The 13,651-nt window shown below is 43.7% G+C and overlaps 1 protein-coding gene across 1 annotated transcript in view; it reads right to left on the bottom strand.

Annotated features, from left to right (window-relative positions):
* Positions 1–13,651, bottom strand: part of DNAAF11 (dynein axonemal assembly factor 11) — an 80,396-nt gene that overhangs the window by 1,897 nt on the left and 64,848 nt on the right. Inside the window, exon 10 of the mRNA XM_032795046.1 lies at positions 6,525–6,610. Within this exon, the coding sequence (XP_032650937.1) occupies positions 6,525–6,610 (86 nt within the window). The remainder of the gene's footprint in view (positions 1–6,524; positions 6,611–13,651) is intronic.

A 13,651-nucleotide genomic window follows, 5' to 3' on the forward strand; every position in this document is an offset into this window, starting at 1 on the left:
AAGAAGGAGGGGGGAAGGTAAATTGCCCTCTCTGTTTTGTAATTCAAGGAGTTTAAGTACAGTAATCTTCCAGGATAACCCACGGAGGGGAAGCCTGGGGAGGAAGTAAAGAGAAGACAAGGGGAGGGGGGTTATTTCCCTTTGTGTCTTGGGGTCCCCCAGAGAAGGTTTTGGGAGACCAGAGGGAGCCAAGCCTTGGAAATCCTTGGCTGGTGGCAGCGATATCAGATCTAAGCTGGTAATTAAGCTTAGAGGGTTCATGCTAGCTTCTCAGTTTATGAACGCTAAGGTTCAAATCTGAGTAGGAAGCTACGACAGATGTAATATGCTCCCAGGTGCTGCAAAACACTGCCAGACAGTGGTCAAATGGGTGGGTAACGATGGCCAGTTGTAGCAGTTGTGGGGAGTGGTCTATCAGCACCTCAACCAACACGTCAAAACTAGTGTTTAGATGTGGAAGGCTGGGACAAGGAGAATTGCTGACCAGACAGTTTGTCTGGAGAATTTAGTTCTCTCTCTGTAGCTTGTATTATTGTTGAGTTGAATATTGCAAAGTGTGGGGCTTAGACTAAATTTTCTCTTTTTTCCCGTAGATCCCCAGCGAATGACGAGTGGCCTGAGAATCCTTCAAAGTATGAAGAGAGACATCAGTTTTCTCTGCAAACAGCTTAGTACCCTCAAAGGGAAGAAGATCTTTGACGGTTGCCTGCACCTCCTTTGGGCAACCTGACAGTGGAGCCAAGAGGCATGTCCCATCACCACTGCCATGGAGGTGGCTCTGGCTTCAATATCAGCCATGTTGAGGGCAGACTGTAGCATTTGTCTTTGCTACTAGCTGCCCTTCTTGGATGATGGCCTTAAATTGTTCACGATGTGTCTCAGGCAGCTGCTCAATAAAGTTGTTCCATTTCGAGTAATTCATGTAATGGTATTTCACAGAAGTGCTTGGTAGTTGACGATTTGAAACTGAAACGTGGCCAAGGAGTATGCCCTCCTGCCAAATAGGTCCAGATGCTTCCAGCACCTATCAGAGGGAGTGGACCTCATGTGGTGTTAATGGCTACGAGAATTGACAGCATCCACCATGATGGAGTTGGGTGGAGGGTGGGAGAAGAGAAACCCTGTTTCTCTCACCAGGACATAATACTTTTCGTCTGCTCGCTTGTAAGTCAGTGTGACTGATGCTGAGGACTGCCATATTGTCTTGCAGGGTCAAGATGGGCTTCATTCATAGAGAGGGCTACTTTTGAAGAGGAAGATGAGTGGAGGATATCGAGGAGCTTGTGGTGCATGTCCTTGACTTACTCCAGAGGTATCTGGAGACAGTCAGGCACTCTCTTTGTGAGGTCCTGCAACAGACAAAAAATCATCCACCAGGGATGGTAGAAGTGGCATGACAGCCTCATCTGGGGTAGAGGAGGATATAGTTTTTGGGTTTGCATCCTCCTGAACATCGCCCTTACACTTCTCCAAGATTCCTTCTAGGGACTCTAAAGCCCTGGTTGCCAGGGCTGAGGAAATGTGTCTTATGGACTCCTGGGTGGGACTAGAAGCCTGAGAGGTATGGGTGCAGTATGCAGGCCAGAGGTCCTAGTATAGCATGGAGTCTGGAGGTGGTGCCCATGGATGGCCATACCAGAACAGCAGCATTAGGGCCATATGAAGATATGCCCAGGTGCCCTGCTGGAATCAGGCACCATAGAGCTGCTTGGGAGGAGTACTCTAGTTCACTATCAGAGTCTTAACTGGAGAGTGGGTGAGCCTGGCAAGGAAGCAGGAAAGACTCCTGTGCTGGGTGGAGACTCGGATGCGGACGTCCCGGACCGAGGAAAGGAGATTCTGGTATATCGGTTACACAGAGGTCCCTTGAGTGCTGGAGATCTGGTGGTGCTAACTGACTCAGTGCCACTGGCAATGCTGGGGGGACGGAGATCTTGTCCACACTGGCTGTTCAGGTACCGGAAGAGACGTTGGTACCAATGGGACACTGCATACTGGTGGTTCCTTGGAGTGTTTGCTCCTGTCCTTTTCCTTAGCTGTCATTGACTTGGTGCCTGTGTCCATTGGGTCTGTGGGCACCATAGTCCACTGGATACCTGCCACTATAATCTTCCTTGAGCCGTGGGTACCAGGCTTGGTCTGTCTTGGTGCTGATGGTACTGAGAATATAGAACATGCTGGGGATTGTTTACAGCTAGCTCGTGGCAGGGACTTCCCACTACTTTTTGACGTGAGAAGGGTCAGCGGCTGATTTCTTCATCCCACGAGGGCTGTGGGGAAGACTCATGGCTGCATGAAAACTCTTGGCATGAGTCCAGAGAAAGTCTGAGAGCTGCCTCCATGAATATAATCTTCTGTCTAAGCTCTCTGTCTTTGTGAAACTAAGGTCTATGCTGCTGGCAGAGAATGCACTTTTGAGGAATGTGTCCTTCTCTGAGGCAACGAATGCACCATGACTGTGTGTCTGTGACAGAGATAGCCTCGCTGCAAGAGAGACACACTTCTTACACCTACAGTGGAGCACCCATAGGGACTCTACTCAAAGAAAAACTTTTGTATCTGTAATTTATTTTACACCTAAAAATGACTTATCAATTAGTACAATTTGCTGGCTGCTGAGGTAGCACAGTTTTTTTTTTTTTTTTATCACAATAGGTTTCTTTTCTGGTCATATTTAGCTCAGTCATTTCACTTTAACTATTTAATATTCTCATAATAATTCCCTAATTAGACTCTCCCTGGAAAGCAGAAATGAGCAGAATCTTTTTTTCGTAAGAAAATACATTATGTTTACACTGAGTGTTCTGTGTATGTCTGTTGCTTATTATTTTTGACAATATGGTTCTTAACGATTTTTGTGGGGTGTTGGAACTTTATAGAAAACAATTGTTCAAAGCACAGTAAAAACTAGAATGCATAATACATTCATTCAATCCATGTTTTTGAAATAATGCTTAGCATAATTTGTTGTTTTCTTAATGAACACATTGATATCATTATCACTCCATCAGCAGAGATTAAGTGTTCTTCTACTTTAGACCTAGCATTTAAAAAATTAATTCATTCAATTAAACAGCTAATTTGTAGACGTGCATAGAAATAAATCTCTTCCTTTGAATAAACATCAGTGGACTGGAGCATACTGGTTAAGAAGAAGACTGTTTTATGGATTAATCATCTGAGAATGTTCAGAAGATATGTGATGTAAATTAATTCCTATTATAACTTCATATTTAAAGAAGAACTACGTCTACATTCTGTGTGGGAGGCCTAGAGGGAGCAGGGGATGCCCTGAAAAAAAAACCAAAAAACACAACAACAAAAAACCACAACTCTAACCCTTTCCCAGTAATTTGTGACTGATTCTTCTTCCAGCCAGGGAGTGGGGTCGGGGCATGGGGGCTTGCCCCGCTTGGGCAGGTGCTCCAGTCAGGGAGTGGGGTCAGGGCATAGGGGCTTGCTCTGCTCTGCTGCCTGGTGCTGCAGCTGGGGAGCATGGTCGGGGTGCAGGGGCTTGCCCCACTCCGCCCGCCTGGTGCTCTAGGAGTCTACGTTCATGTACCTGGTAATAATCACTTTGTAACAGTAACCCTGTTGTTTAGAGGCCCTGGAACAGCTCTAGGAGTCTTTACCATTCCACAGTTGAAGCTGGAACAAGCATACTTGGGCTGAAAAACACCTCTCCAAATACTCAGTAAGTGGCTGGTGGTGCACAGCTCCTCTGCTACTATGAGGCCCCATCTGCAAAGCTTTCTGCCCCCTGGAATTCTTGTGCTGAAGCAGCATTTTATGGTTTCCCCTACCCAATCTGCTCTTCTGATTAAAGAGATGGTATCATGTCAAACATGGCCCCAGATTAAGGTTTTTGGATGTTTAAAAGCAAAATGTTACTGACCCAAAGTCCAATAGAAACAGTCCCAGGATTTTCCTGAATTTCAGCAGAAACAACCTAAATAAATCCTCCTGTGGGCTATTGAAGGAGATTCAAGAGTGTGCATGCTGGTATGTTCAAAGGTGTTTTTTTGTGGGGAAGAGGAGTTAATTATTTTTGCCTTACCTCCAACCTGATCCTCTGACTCCTTCCACCAGAAAGGAAAAGCTGACTCTCTAATTGCTGAAAATGTTACTTTCCCTTTAAAAATAATTGTTTTGTATAAAATCTCAGAATAGAACTTGGATAGATAGCAGAAGTGATGATCATATTATCATGTAATCAAGACAGCAGAGTTAAAGAGTTTTTCAAACACTGTGGTCTAGCAGACTGTAGGTGTGAGGAAGAATTTAGCTAAGAGTTCTGTAACCCTCAAGTGTAATTGTTGTAATGAATGCTCTCCTGTAATCTAAGAGACAGCTATTCAGGATTTCTTTAACGTCTGGCTAGTTAGCTACTTGTCAGCCACAGGGGTCAAAACCTTTTCTTTTCTTGATAAGCTCTGTACATTCAAAGTATCTCTTTCCCATTTCTGTTTTGACTGTAAATGTTTAGTTTGCTTCCAACAAAGTAAATCAATATCTGCACTCAGAAAAGGCACGTTTACAAAAAGTATTGTGGGCATTTAGGAGAATATTTTCAATTGGATTGGGCCCCAGATTCCCTTTTTGTGGGCACAACTTGTTATCCTTGTGACATGGAGTATCTTTGGATTATCAGGTATCAGAAATTATAGAAAGGCCCCAAAATTTGCCTCCTTGCCATACCACGTACGAACCTTCTTTCACTTAATGCTGTGAGGAAAAAAGAAAGATGGTTTCCAAATAAAGAATGGCTGTACCCAGATTTAGTGCAGGCCCTCAGGGATGTCCACTATAATTGTTGTTTAATGCTCTACTATGCAGGTGGAACCAAAGGAGCTAAAGACGATCAGCCACATGTTGAAAGCTCACATGGTGCTTAGGAAGATTGGTTTGATACACTTGCAACTGAGATGACTGTGCTAGCAGGTATCTAAAGAAGGATGGTATATTTCTTCCTGAAGAAGAAACTTGACTGGTCTCCTTGAGTATCTCTAGGGTCTCATTTGTCTTTCTGCTGAAAAGATCTATTGCTTCTAAAAAGGAAAGTCCAATATATGTTGGTATGGACCTCCTGAAAGAGATTAGAAGTACTCAAGTATCAGAGGGGTAGCCGTGTTAGTCTGGATCTGTAAAAGCAGCAAAGAATCCTGTGGCACCTTATAGACTAACAGACGTTTTGGAGCATGAGCTTTCGTGGGTGAATACCCACTTCATCATCTGTTAGTCTATAAGGTGCCACAGGATTCTTTGCTGCTTTTAGAAGTATTCAGTCATCAATGCTAACAGATTGTTCTAGCCACTGCCACACTATTGCCTGATCACTAAGTGCATTGCTTGGAGCTCACAAGGAATGTCTAGACACATTTAGCTTCTCTGTAATGATTCTATCATCCACTCATTATGCATGTAATGCAAAAAAAGATGTGCCTTTGCAGCTGTGCCTCACCACTACTACTTGATGATTAAAATATCATTGCCCTTACAGTACTATTTGGCCACTGGTTCTATATGCTGGGGTCAAAAAGAGTGCCCAGGATCCATGCTGCCTCTTTTTCATAAGCATTTAGAACAGAAGCTCTGTAATATGGTTCTGCTAGTAGATTTGAACCCTTGGGTTTCTAGGTAAAGGCACTGGCTTCTAGAACACAGCTGTCCCAGACTGGGATGGAGTTCATTCCGTTGAGATAACTTGAACAAAAGAAGGATAGTTGAGTACTAAAGGTTTCCCCCATTATCAGCAGAAATACAGGTCAAGGGGTAAATGCAGTGCAAAATTAGATTGAGATCATCATAGGGAATGCCCCTACCTTAGACTATTCAGAAACCTGGGTGTGCAGGTCCATGACACACATCCTATTTACACCTAGACTTTTTATCCAGATGTTAGACCAGAATGAAACCAAGCAATAGCGAATCAAACTCAAAACAACATGTACTACACACTAACAAGTTGTTTTTCATCTTAAAAACAAACTTTTAAACTGTTACCAAACACTGCTTTTATTACAACATAGAATGGGCTGGTATGATGCACTGCCTATGGTGATGGAGGGGGAAAAAAAAGTGGTGATTGGTGCAGTAGGTCAACTGTAGCGCCTACAGAATTTTCCACTGATCATTTGGATTTGTGATATAGTCCCAAAAGTCATTGCTTTCGAGGTGGTTCTAGGTCTTGTGCTGCACAGAGTAGAGGATCTATAGCGGCAGTTCTTGAGAAAATATTTTGGTTTTACTGCATTCTAGCTTAATAGTCTGAATGACAGTGGATGGAACACAACTGCTCTGTAGTAATAAGTGCTTTTTTGGCTCTGCTCTTGGAACAGATGACTTTACAAACAGCACTGGACAGGCCATTTGTCTAAAGCTTTTATGTAAAGTTTTACTTTGTACAAATCAATATTTTCGTACTTTAAACGATTATATACTCATTGGGCAGCAATAGTCTGACGAGTAAATAACTCATGTGCAAAAAGAAGTATAGGCTGTAAAGAAAGAAAAAACAAAGTTACCGTTTTATATTTGTCTGCAGTTTGTTGCTGTCAGAAGGTTCGACCAAAGTGGGTGTTTTTCGGTTAGCCCTAATTATTTCTTGAACCTGGAATAAATACATAACCACAGCTGTCACAACATATCCTGGGATTTATGTGCAAAAGCATTTAAACAATCTTTTAAATAAAGAACAGTGGAAACATGAACATTTTATGTAATATTTTTCAGACTGTCTTGAGCTTTTAATAATAGGATCTGAACCATTATAAACATTTCATCTAGGTATTTACATTACCTCATTATTGTCGTATGAGTGCCTTAAAAAATAACTGATGTGAGAATGTGAATTTGTTCACTTTTATGATTTTTTACCTTAGGCTGTGGTTCCTCTGTTGGATTTTAAAGTTTACTCATAATAAAATACACTTCATGCAGTGTTATGCAGTGCAACATACATGCACAAGAAAATTATAACCAATTTTACCTCCGTAAAATTATTATAAAACATCCATATAATAAGTCTTCTTTAGTACCATGTTAGTTGCAAAGAATAGTTACTTACTCTGTAGTAACTGTGGCTCTTTGAGATGTGGTCTTTACATTTATTTTACTTCAGGTGTACATGCACTCCAAGATCTGATTCTTTTTGAATAGGAGTTTCTTTTGAGGCCACACCTGTGCCCTGAGTTTCCCTCTCACTCCCTGTAGCCAAGGGAATAAAGGATGGAGTAGCTGCAATTATCCTCCAATTTATTCACTAGAATAGAATCCAGATGATATAGGCTTTATAAGAGCAGAGAAGGAGGGCATGTCATGGAATAAATGTGGACAACGCAGCTCTACAAGAACTACAGTTACTGTAGAGTAAGTAACCCATTTTTTCTTTGAGTGATTGCCCACGTGTATTTCCATTTCTGGTGCCTCACAAGCAGTGACCTCTGTCTGGAGGGGAGCGCTTAGGATCTACTGGGAATAAAGACAGCTCTGCCAAACTGAACATTAGATTTGGAGCCACCTCCAAATAAGTAGTGCTGGGTGAAGGTATGACTTGAACTCCAGGTAGGTGCTCTACAAATCTCTAACGTGGTGTGCCCCTTAGGAAGCTGCAGAGGCTGTTTGAGCTCTAGTAAAGTGGGTTCTAATCTACGATGGTTCCAAGTGAACTATTACATAACAAGTTCTGAATCAGTCAGAAACTCATTTAGATAGTCTTTGGGTAGATATTGACTGACCTTGCATCCTCTCAGCAAAGGCCAGAAACAGACTAAGGAACTCCTGAATGGTTTTGTCCTGTCCAGATAGTAAAAGGACTGGACAACATCTAATGTGTGTAGCTTCACCTCCCCTTGACGAGGATGAGGCTTGGGAAAGAAAACTGGCAGATGGATGTCTTGATTCAGGTGAAAAAGTCAGAGACAACTTTAGGCAAGAACTTCAGGTGAGGCTTTTGTGTCAACTTCTCCTTCCGGAATACTGTACAAGGAGGTTCTGCCATGAGGGTTTGGGTCTCTTCTATTCTTTGGGTTGAAGAGATATCCAGTAAGAGGGTTGGTTTTATAGGCAGATGACATAAAGAACAGGTTGGCATAGGATCAAAAGATGGCTGATATGAATGCCAATAACACAGTGTTGAAGTTCCAGAAGGGTGGAGTCTCTCCTATTGGAAGAAAGACATGAATTAGACAATTGAGAGATGTAGCAACTGTTGGGTGTGAGAAGACTGTGTGATCTTCAATAGGAAGAGGATGAGCACAAATAGCTGCCAAGTGGACTGGACTCTTCTGGAATGGATGAAAAGTCTCAAATGCTTTAAGGCTTTAATCCAAACTAGCTGGTATTAAGGTTTCTAGTGGGAGCATGTGTTTTTGTGTTCCCAAATAGAGAACTTTTCCTATTTTGCTACACAAGTCAGTCTAGTGGAATCTTTTCTAGTACAAACAAGAATGGATATAGACATTCATGGAGCAGGATCTGCCCATGGACACCAGCCAGCCAGCAACCAGGTACAGAATCTGGCCTCTGCTCTGCATTATCACAACAGGTGGCTCTGGAAGTGTGGCTGGGTGCTGTGTTGACAGATTCATCATGTCTGAATATCAAAACTGTGTGGGTTATGCAGGAGCTACCAGTATCATCATGCTGCACCATGTCTGACCTTCCTCAGGACCCTCAGTATTAGTGGAATAGGTGGGTACGCATACATGAAGTCTGATGCCTAAGGAATGAGGAAGTCATCCAACAGTGAGCCTAGGCTGGACCCTCTCAGTAGCAGAACATCTGACACTTGCTGTTCTCGTTCATGGCAAATAAGTTTATTCTTGGATACTCACTTGCAAAAGATATTCTGGAGGACACTTGTCATTGTCTGAGCATTGCCTGCTGAGTTTGTCAGCTAGGGCGTTTTGTAAGCCTGAGAGACGCAGAGCCACTATGACGAATGTACTATTTCCATAGACAAACTGCTTATTGGCAGAGTGGTGATGTCCACACCCTCCCTGCTTGTAGATGTATTAAAGCTAATGTTTAAAATCAAATTTACACAAGTGAAGAGAGAAGGTACTGTACATCTGGGGTCAGGCTTGAGTTATGAGCGATTACAAGTATTGGTGTAGCGGGGCGATGACTCACCAGCTCAGTACCTCCTGCTGGTTGTCCAGGGAATTAGCTCGCCAGCCTCCGGAGCGCCCTCTGAGGGCCGGTGTCCCTCCCTGCCTCTGGCCCCCGTGTCCCTCCTGGACCTCGGTGCCTCTTTACGTTAGGGGCTGCCCCCTGGCAGTATCCCCACAGATCTGGGTCTCCGCTACCCCCTATCCCCACCCCGCCTCAGTGGCTACTGCCAGTCACCATCTAGCCCCCATTCACTGGGGCAGACTACAGTCTGTAATGGCCATTCATCACCAGCAAGGTGGGGTTTGGACCTGCTGCCTCTGCCTGCCCTTGGGCTGCCCTCTGCAACCCCAGTACCTTCTTTGGCCTTTAACAAGGCCTGCAGCCTGGGGAGTTTGTAGCAGGGCCAGCTCCAGGTTTTCTGCTGCCCCGAGTGGTAAAAAAAGAAAAGCCGATCGGTGTCACTTCGGCGGCAACTCAATCATGCTACTCCATTCTTCGGTGGCGGGTCCTTGACTCCCTCTCTTCCTCTTCAGCAGCAGCTCAAAGAGGAAGAGAGGGACTGAGGGACCCGCCACCGAATTCCCGCCAAAGACCTGGATGGGCCGCCCCAATAGTGGACGGAGTGCCACCCCAAGCACCTGCTTCCTTAGCTGGTGCCTGAAGCCGCCCCTGGTTTCTAGGTCGGAGCTCCCCGGCTCCTCGGGCCTTCCCCCAGACCTGCCCCATGGTACCCTTTTCTGGCCTTTAACAAGGCCTGCAGTCTCGGGGGTTTCTAGGCCAGAGCCCCCCAGCTCCTCTGGCCTTCCCCCAGCCCTGCTCCAGTCTTGGTACTCACTCAGCTTCCAGGCAGCCAGGCCCTTCCCTCTCCACTGCTAGAGAGAGACTCTCTGTTCCTTCTGGCCCAATGCCCTCTTATAAGCTTGGTCCTAATTACACAGGCTACAGCTGTGGCTGTTTTCCCCAAACAGCCCAGATTTTTCCTTCTTAGCCCTCTCCCTGTGCTGCTTTAAACCCTTCAAGGCATGGCGGGGTGACCACTCTGCCACAATTGGTTACAAGGTTCACAAGATACAAACTTAGTGTATAACCAGCATAGACGCAGATTGGGGTGCGGGAGTTTTTAAAGCATCAGTGGATAAATGATCTTGGGTATGCCACCCATTGAATGTATTTAGAGTTCAAGTCAGTATTGGTGTAGCAAATAGGTACATGGATGGGGTGCATCCCTTGGTTCATCAGGGAAGGAAGTGGGTTATTTTCCTGACCGGCAGTCTCATTTACTCATTCTAGTACTGACGGTGTCTCGTGCTGTACTCAGTGATGTCTCTGGACCACCTGATGGTGTTAGACACCATGAGTTGTCTCATGAGGCGGGCGTAGCGCCAACCTACTCTGCATGCTCTCTGCACCAGTTTGTTGTGGGGGTCCCATGCACCCAAGACTCTCACGGCCAGGGTGTGGATCTGGACCTTGTAGCTCTAGGCTCTCAGGGTGTGGGCCAGCGGGGTGTATTTCAACATCTGCTGCAGGTCCTTGAAGCATGGGCTGATACAATGTGCATCATAATCAAATGGCTCTGAGTTCCAGGAACTTATGTGGAGATGTACCTCCTGGGAGGAGCACAGGCCTTGATTCAGAAGGTAGTCTAGATGAGTTCCCCATTTGAGAGAGGAAGTGACTGTCACCAACAGCTTGGTAGGTAGGGGTGCGGAGAATGGTACTCCACTGCACATGTGTAGAGTATCCTTTTAGCAGTTCAACTAAGAGAGGACTTCATGTAGAACTGCAATCATCATGTCTATGTGGTGTCTTTTGGGTAGAAACACTGATCTCAACCACCCGTGCATGCAGCATAAATAAAATAGGGTAAACTACTTCACATAGTTGCAGGAGGCCAGATGATGCATGAGTCTGGGCATGTTCTGACTGATATCTTCGGGTGTACTTGAAGTGGATGGTCACCCTAGGAGAAGTGATTTTTCTTCTCTCTCTTCTTAGAAGATAGTGTTGAGACAGGTGTGATTCTCTTGATGACAAATGAGCCCTGAAGATCAGAGTGGACTCATGGTTTACCAAAGTACTCACAGAGACAGTCAGGTACTGTTTGTCAGTCTTTTTCCCCTTGGGCTCAGAGGATGCCCTCACAGATCTCTTCAAGTGGAAGAATTTTAGGCAGGATTCCCTCACTTTTTGTGCCCTCTTTGAAAAAACAACATATCAAGCACTTATCTGGAATATGTGCTTCACTGAGAGAGAAGAGGCACTCTGAGCATTCATCGTCAATGGGAATAGTTGCCTCACAGGAGAGACAGGATTTGAATGCTAAGGCTTTCGACTCTGCCATGTCCACCAGGGTCGAGTACAAAAGGCACTCCCAAAGTTGAAGAGCTTGTCTTCTTTTCGGCCAATTAGCTTAACTAAGCTAAACTAACTTTACTATGGAACACGCCTAACAACCAGAGAAAATACAAACAATCACACATTGGGCAGAGATGTGGACTCTGTAGGGGGTCTGTGTCACTGACACGGGTGGTAAGAAAGACATGGAGGGAAGTCCAGCCACTCGGCCCTCTATGCCCTCAGCTATGACGAGTGAGTGTTCAGAACAAAGGCATGGCCCCAAATGGGCACTGTTATTCAAAAAGAATCCAATCTTGCATGCATGTGGCACATGTGCACCAGTTGTGGAATATATGTGTACAATAACTTGAAGAAAAATATGATGTTTTTAAATAACCATATACAAAATAATTTGTAACTACTATACTTGATCAACAGATTCTGCAAAAGGAGATTTCTGTTCATTGCTATTGCTATTATTTGGACTATTCAGACAGCCAGAGGACTTTGCAAGAGAATAGAAAGAGAGCTATTTTAATAACATTGTTCAGAGTAATCTAGAAAAGGAACTGCTAAGTACCAGCTGAAAATATGCTGAAAACTATTATCCTTGCTACAAAGAAAAGCAAGGATATTAATTCTCAGAATTAACAGCAATGTGACTGGAAACATGAAATGTTTTTGTTTTTTTTTACTTCACGTGGAATTTATTCTCTCCAAAATCTGAGTTACACTAATGTCACAGAGGAGCAAGACAAAGGCTCATTTATTTTTGCTTTTAAAAGAACTGAAAGCTATGAACAGAATGGAGGAGGATGATGAGTGTTGAAAGGTGTTGGGGCCTGATTTAAAGCGTATTGAAGCCAATGAAGAGATTCTCATTGATTTCAATAGCTTTGGATCAGGTCACTACTGAGAAGTGATTGGCCTTTCCAGAGTATTACAGAAAGCCTACAGGGAGGAAGCCTATTTATTTAGATTATATAATATTCTTTAAATTTCACTAACATCAAAAATTTGCTAACTCATTTATCTAGATGCAAATCATTTTCTTCTGGGAAGAACTGTAAATCTAGAATACAAAGGTTAAACATAGCAGGATAATTATTAGGCTTGCCTTATCACTGACACATCCTGAGAGAACTCTGCATGGGCTCTCAGTCATCTTTACTCTGGGAATGCACATTAAGCCTGATATTATCAAATGAATACTCACAAGTAACGCTGATGATCTCAGCTATACTAGCCTAAATGAGCCTAGTTGGTGGTCTCCATTATGTTGCTAACCTTTATTAATTATGCTTTTTAACACCCGAAGAAGCCCAGAGATACCTTCATTGGGTATGTCTCCATAGTGTCAGTAGGACTCCTGCAATTCTGGAAAATGGTCTACATCTCCGCTAAACAAGCTGCGTGCTTTGCCACATGTGCCTAGGGATGAGGAATGGAATCTGTCACTGAGTATGGACAGGAGATGGGCAGGAGAAGCCAATGTACGCTGCTGCTCCTATCATATACGCATTTTCAGACCAGTGGATCCATGCAGTTTCTGGACCCACTGGCAACAAGGGTCAACATGTCCTGCTCTTGTCTCACACATACACCCCTGTGAGTAGACAAATGTATAAGCATGGTACAGAAATGTGGAGGGGGTTGTGCAGCTTCCCTGTTCCCTAACCCTCTTTTCAGCAGACTTCCCCGTTTTTCATGATTCTGCTGTGATCTGGCAGATTGGATTCCACCCTTAATGACCAAGGAACTTAGTAAATCCGACACCACTTCTAAATAACTTAGCTAAAACACAAAGTTAACCATAGGGTAAATACAATTCAAATCATGATACTAAGGAGGGAATACTCACTTAGCATATGTAGGACTGGTTTTCTTGGCAGGTAATTTTAGACAGGATATTTGAGTATATTTAGAGACTATCTGGGATACCGTACATTTTAATATATTGTAAGGACACTGAAAGCATAGGCATCTATTAGTATTTTAAAAAATTGAAAGGATAAATGAATATCTATGCAAGATTCATCCCATTCAAACAAACATTCAGAAGGTGCATCAATAAAGATGCCTAATGTCAGAGCCTATGTTTCAAAGAAATCAGTTTAAGAAAAGCACAAATTTAGCAGGCTTACATCTAAATGAATTTTGAACATTACCAAGATGTGAATCTTGATCAAGGGAGTGA

The sequence above is a fragment of the Chelonoidis abingdonii genome, chromosome 2 (assembly GCF_003597395.2).
Source record: "Chelonoidis abingdonii isolate Lonesome George chromosome 2, CheloAbing_2.0, whole genome shotgun sequence".
In the NCBI taxonomy this organism is placed as follows: Eukaryota; Metazoa; Chordata; order Testudines; family Testudinidae; genus Chelonoidis; species Chelonoidis abingdonii.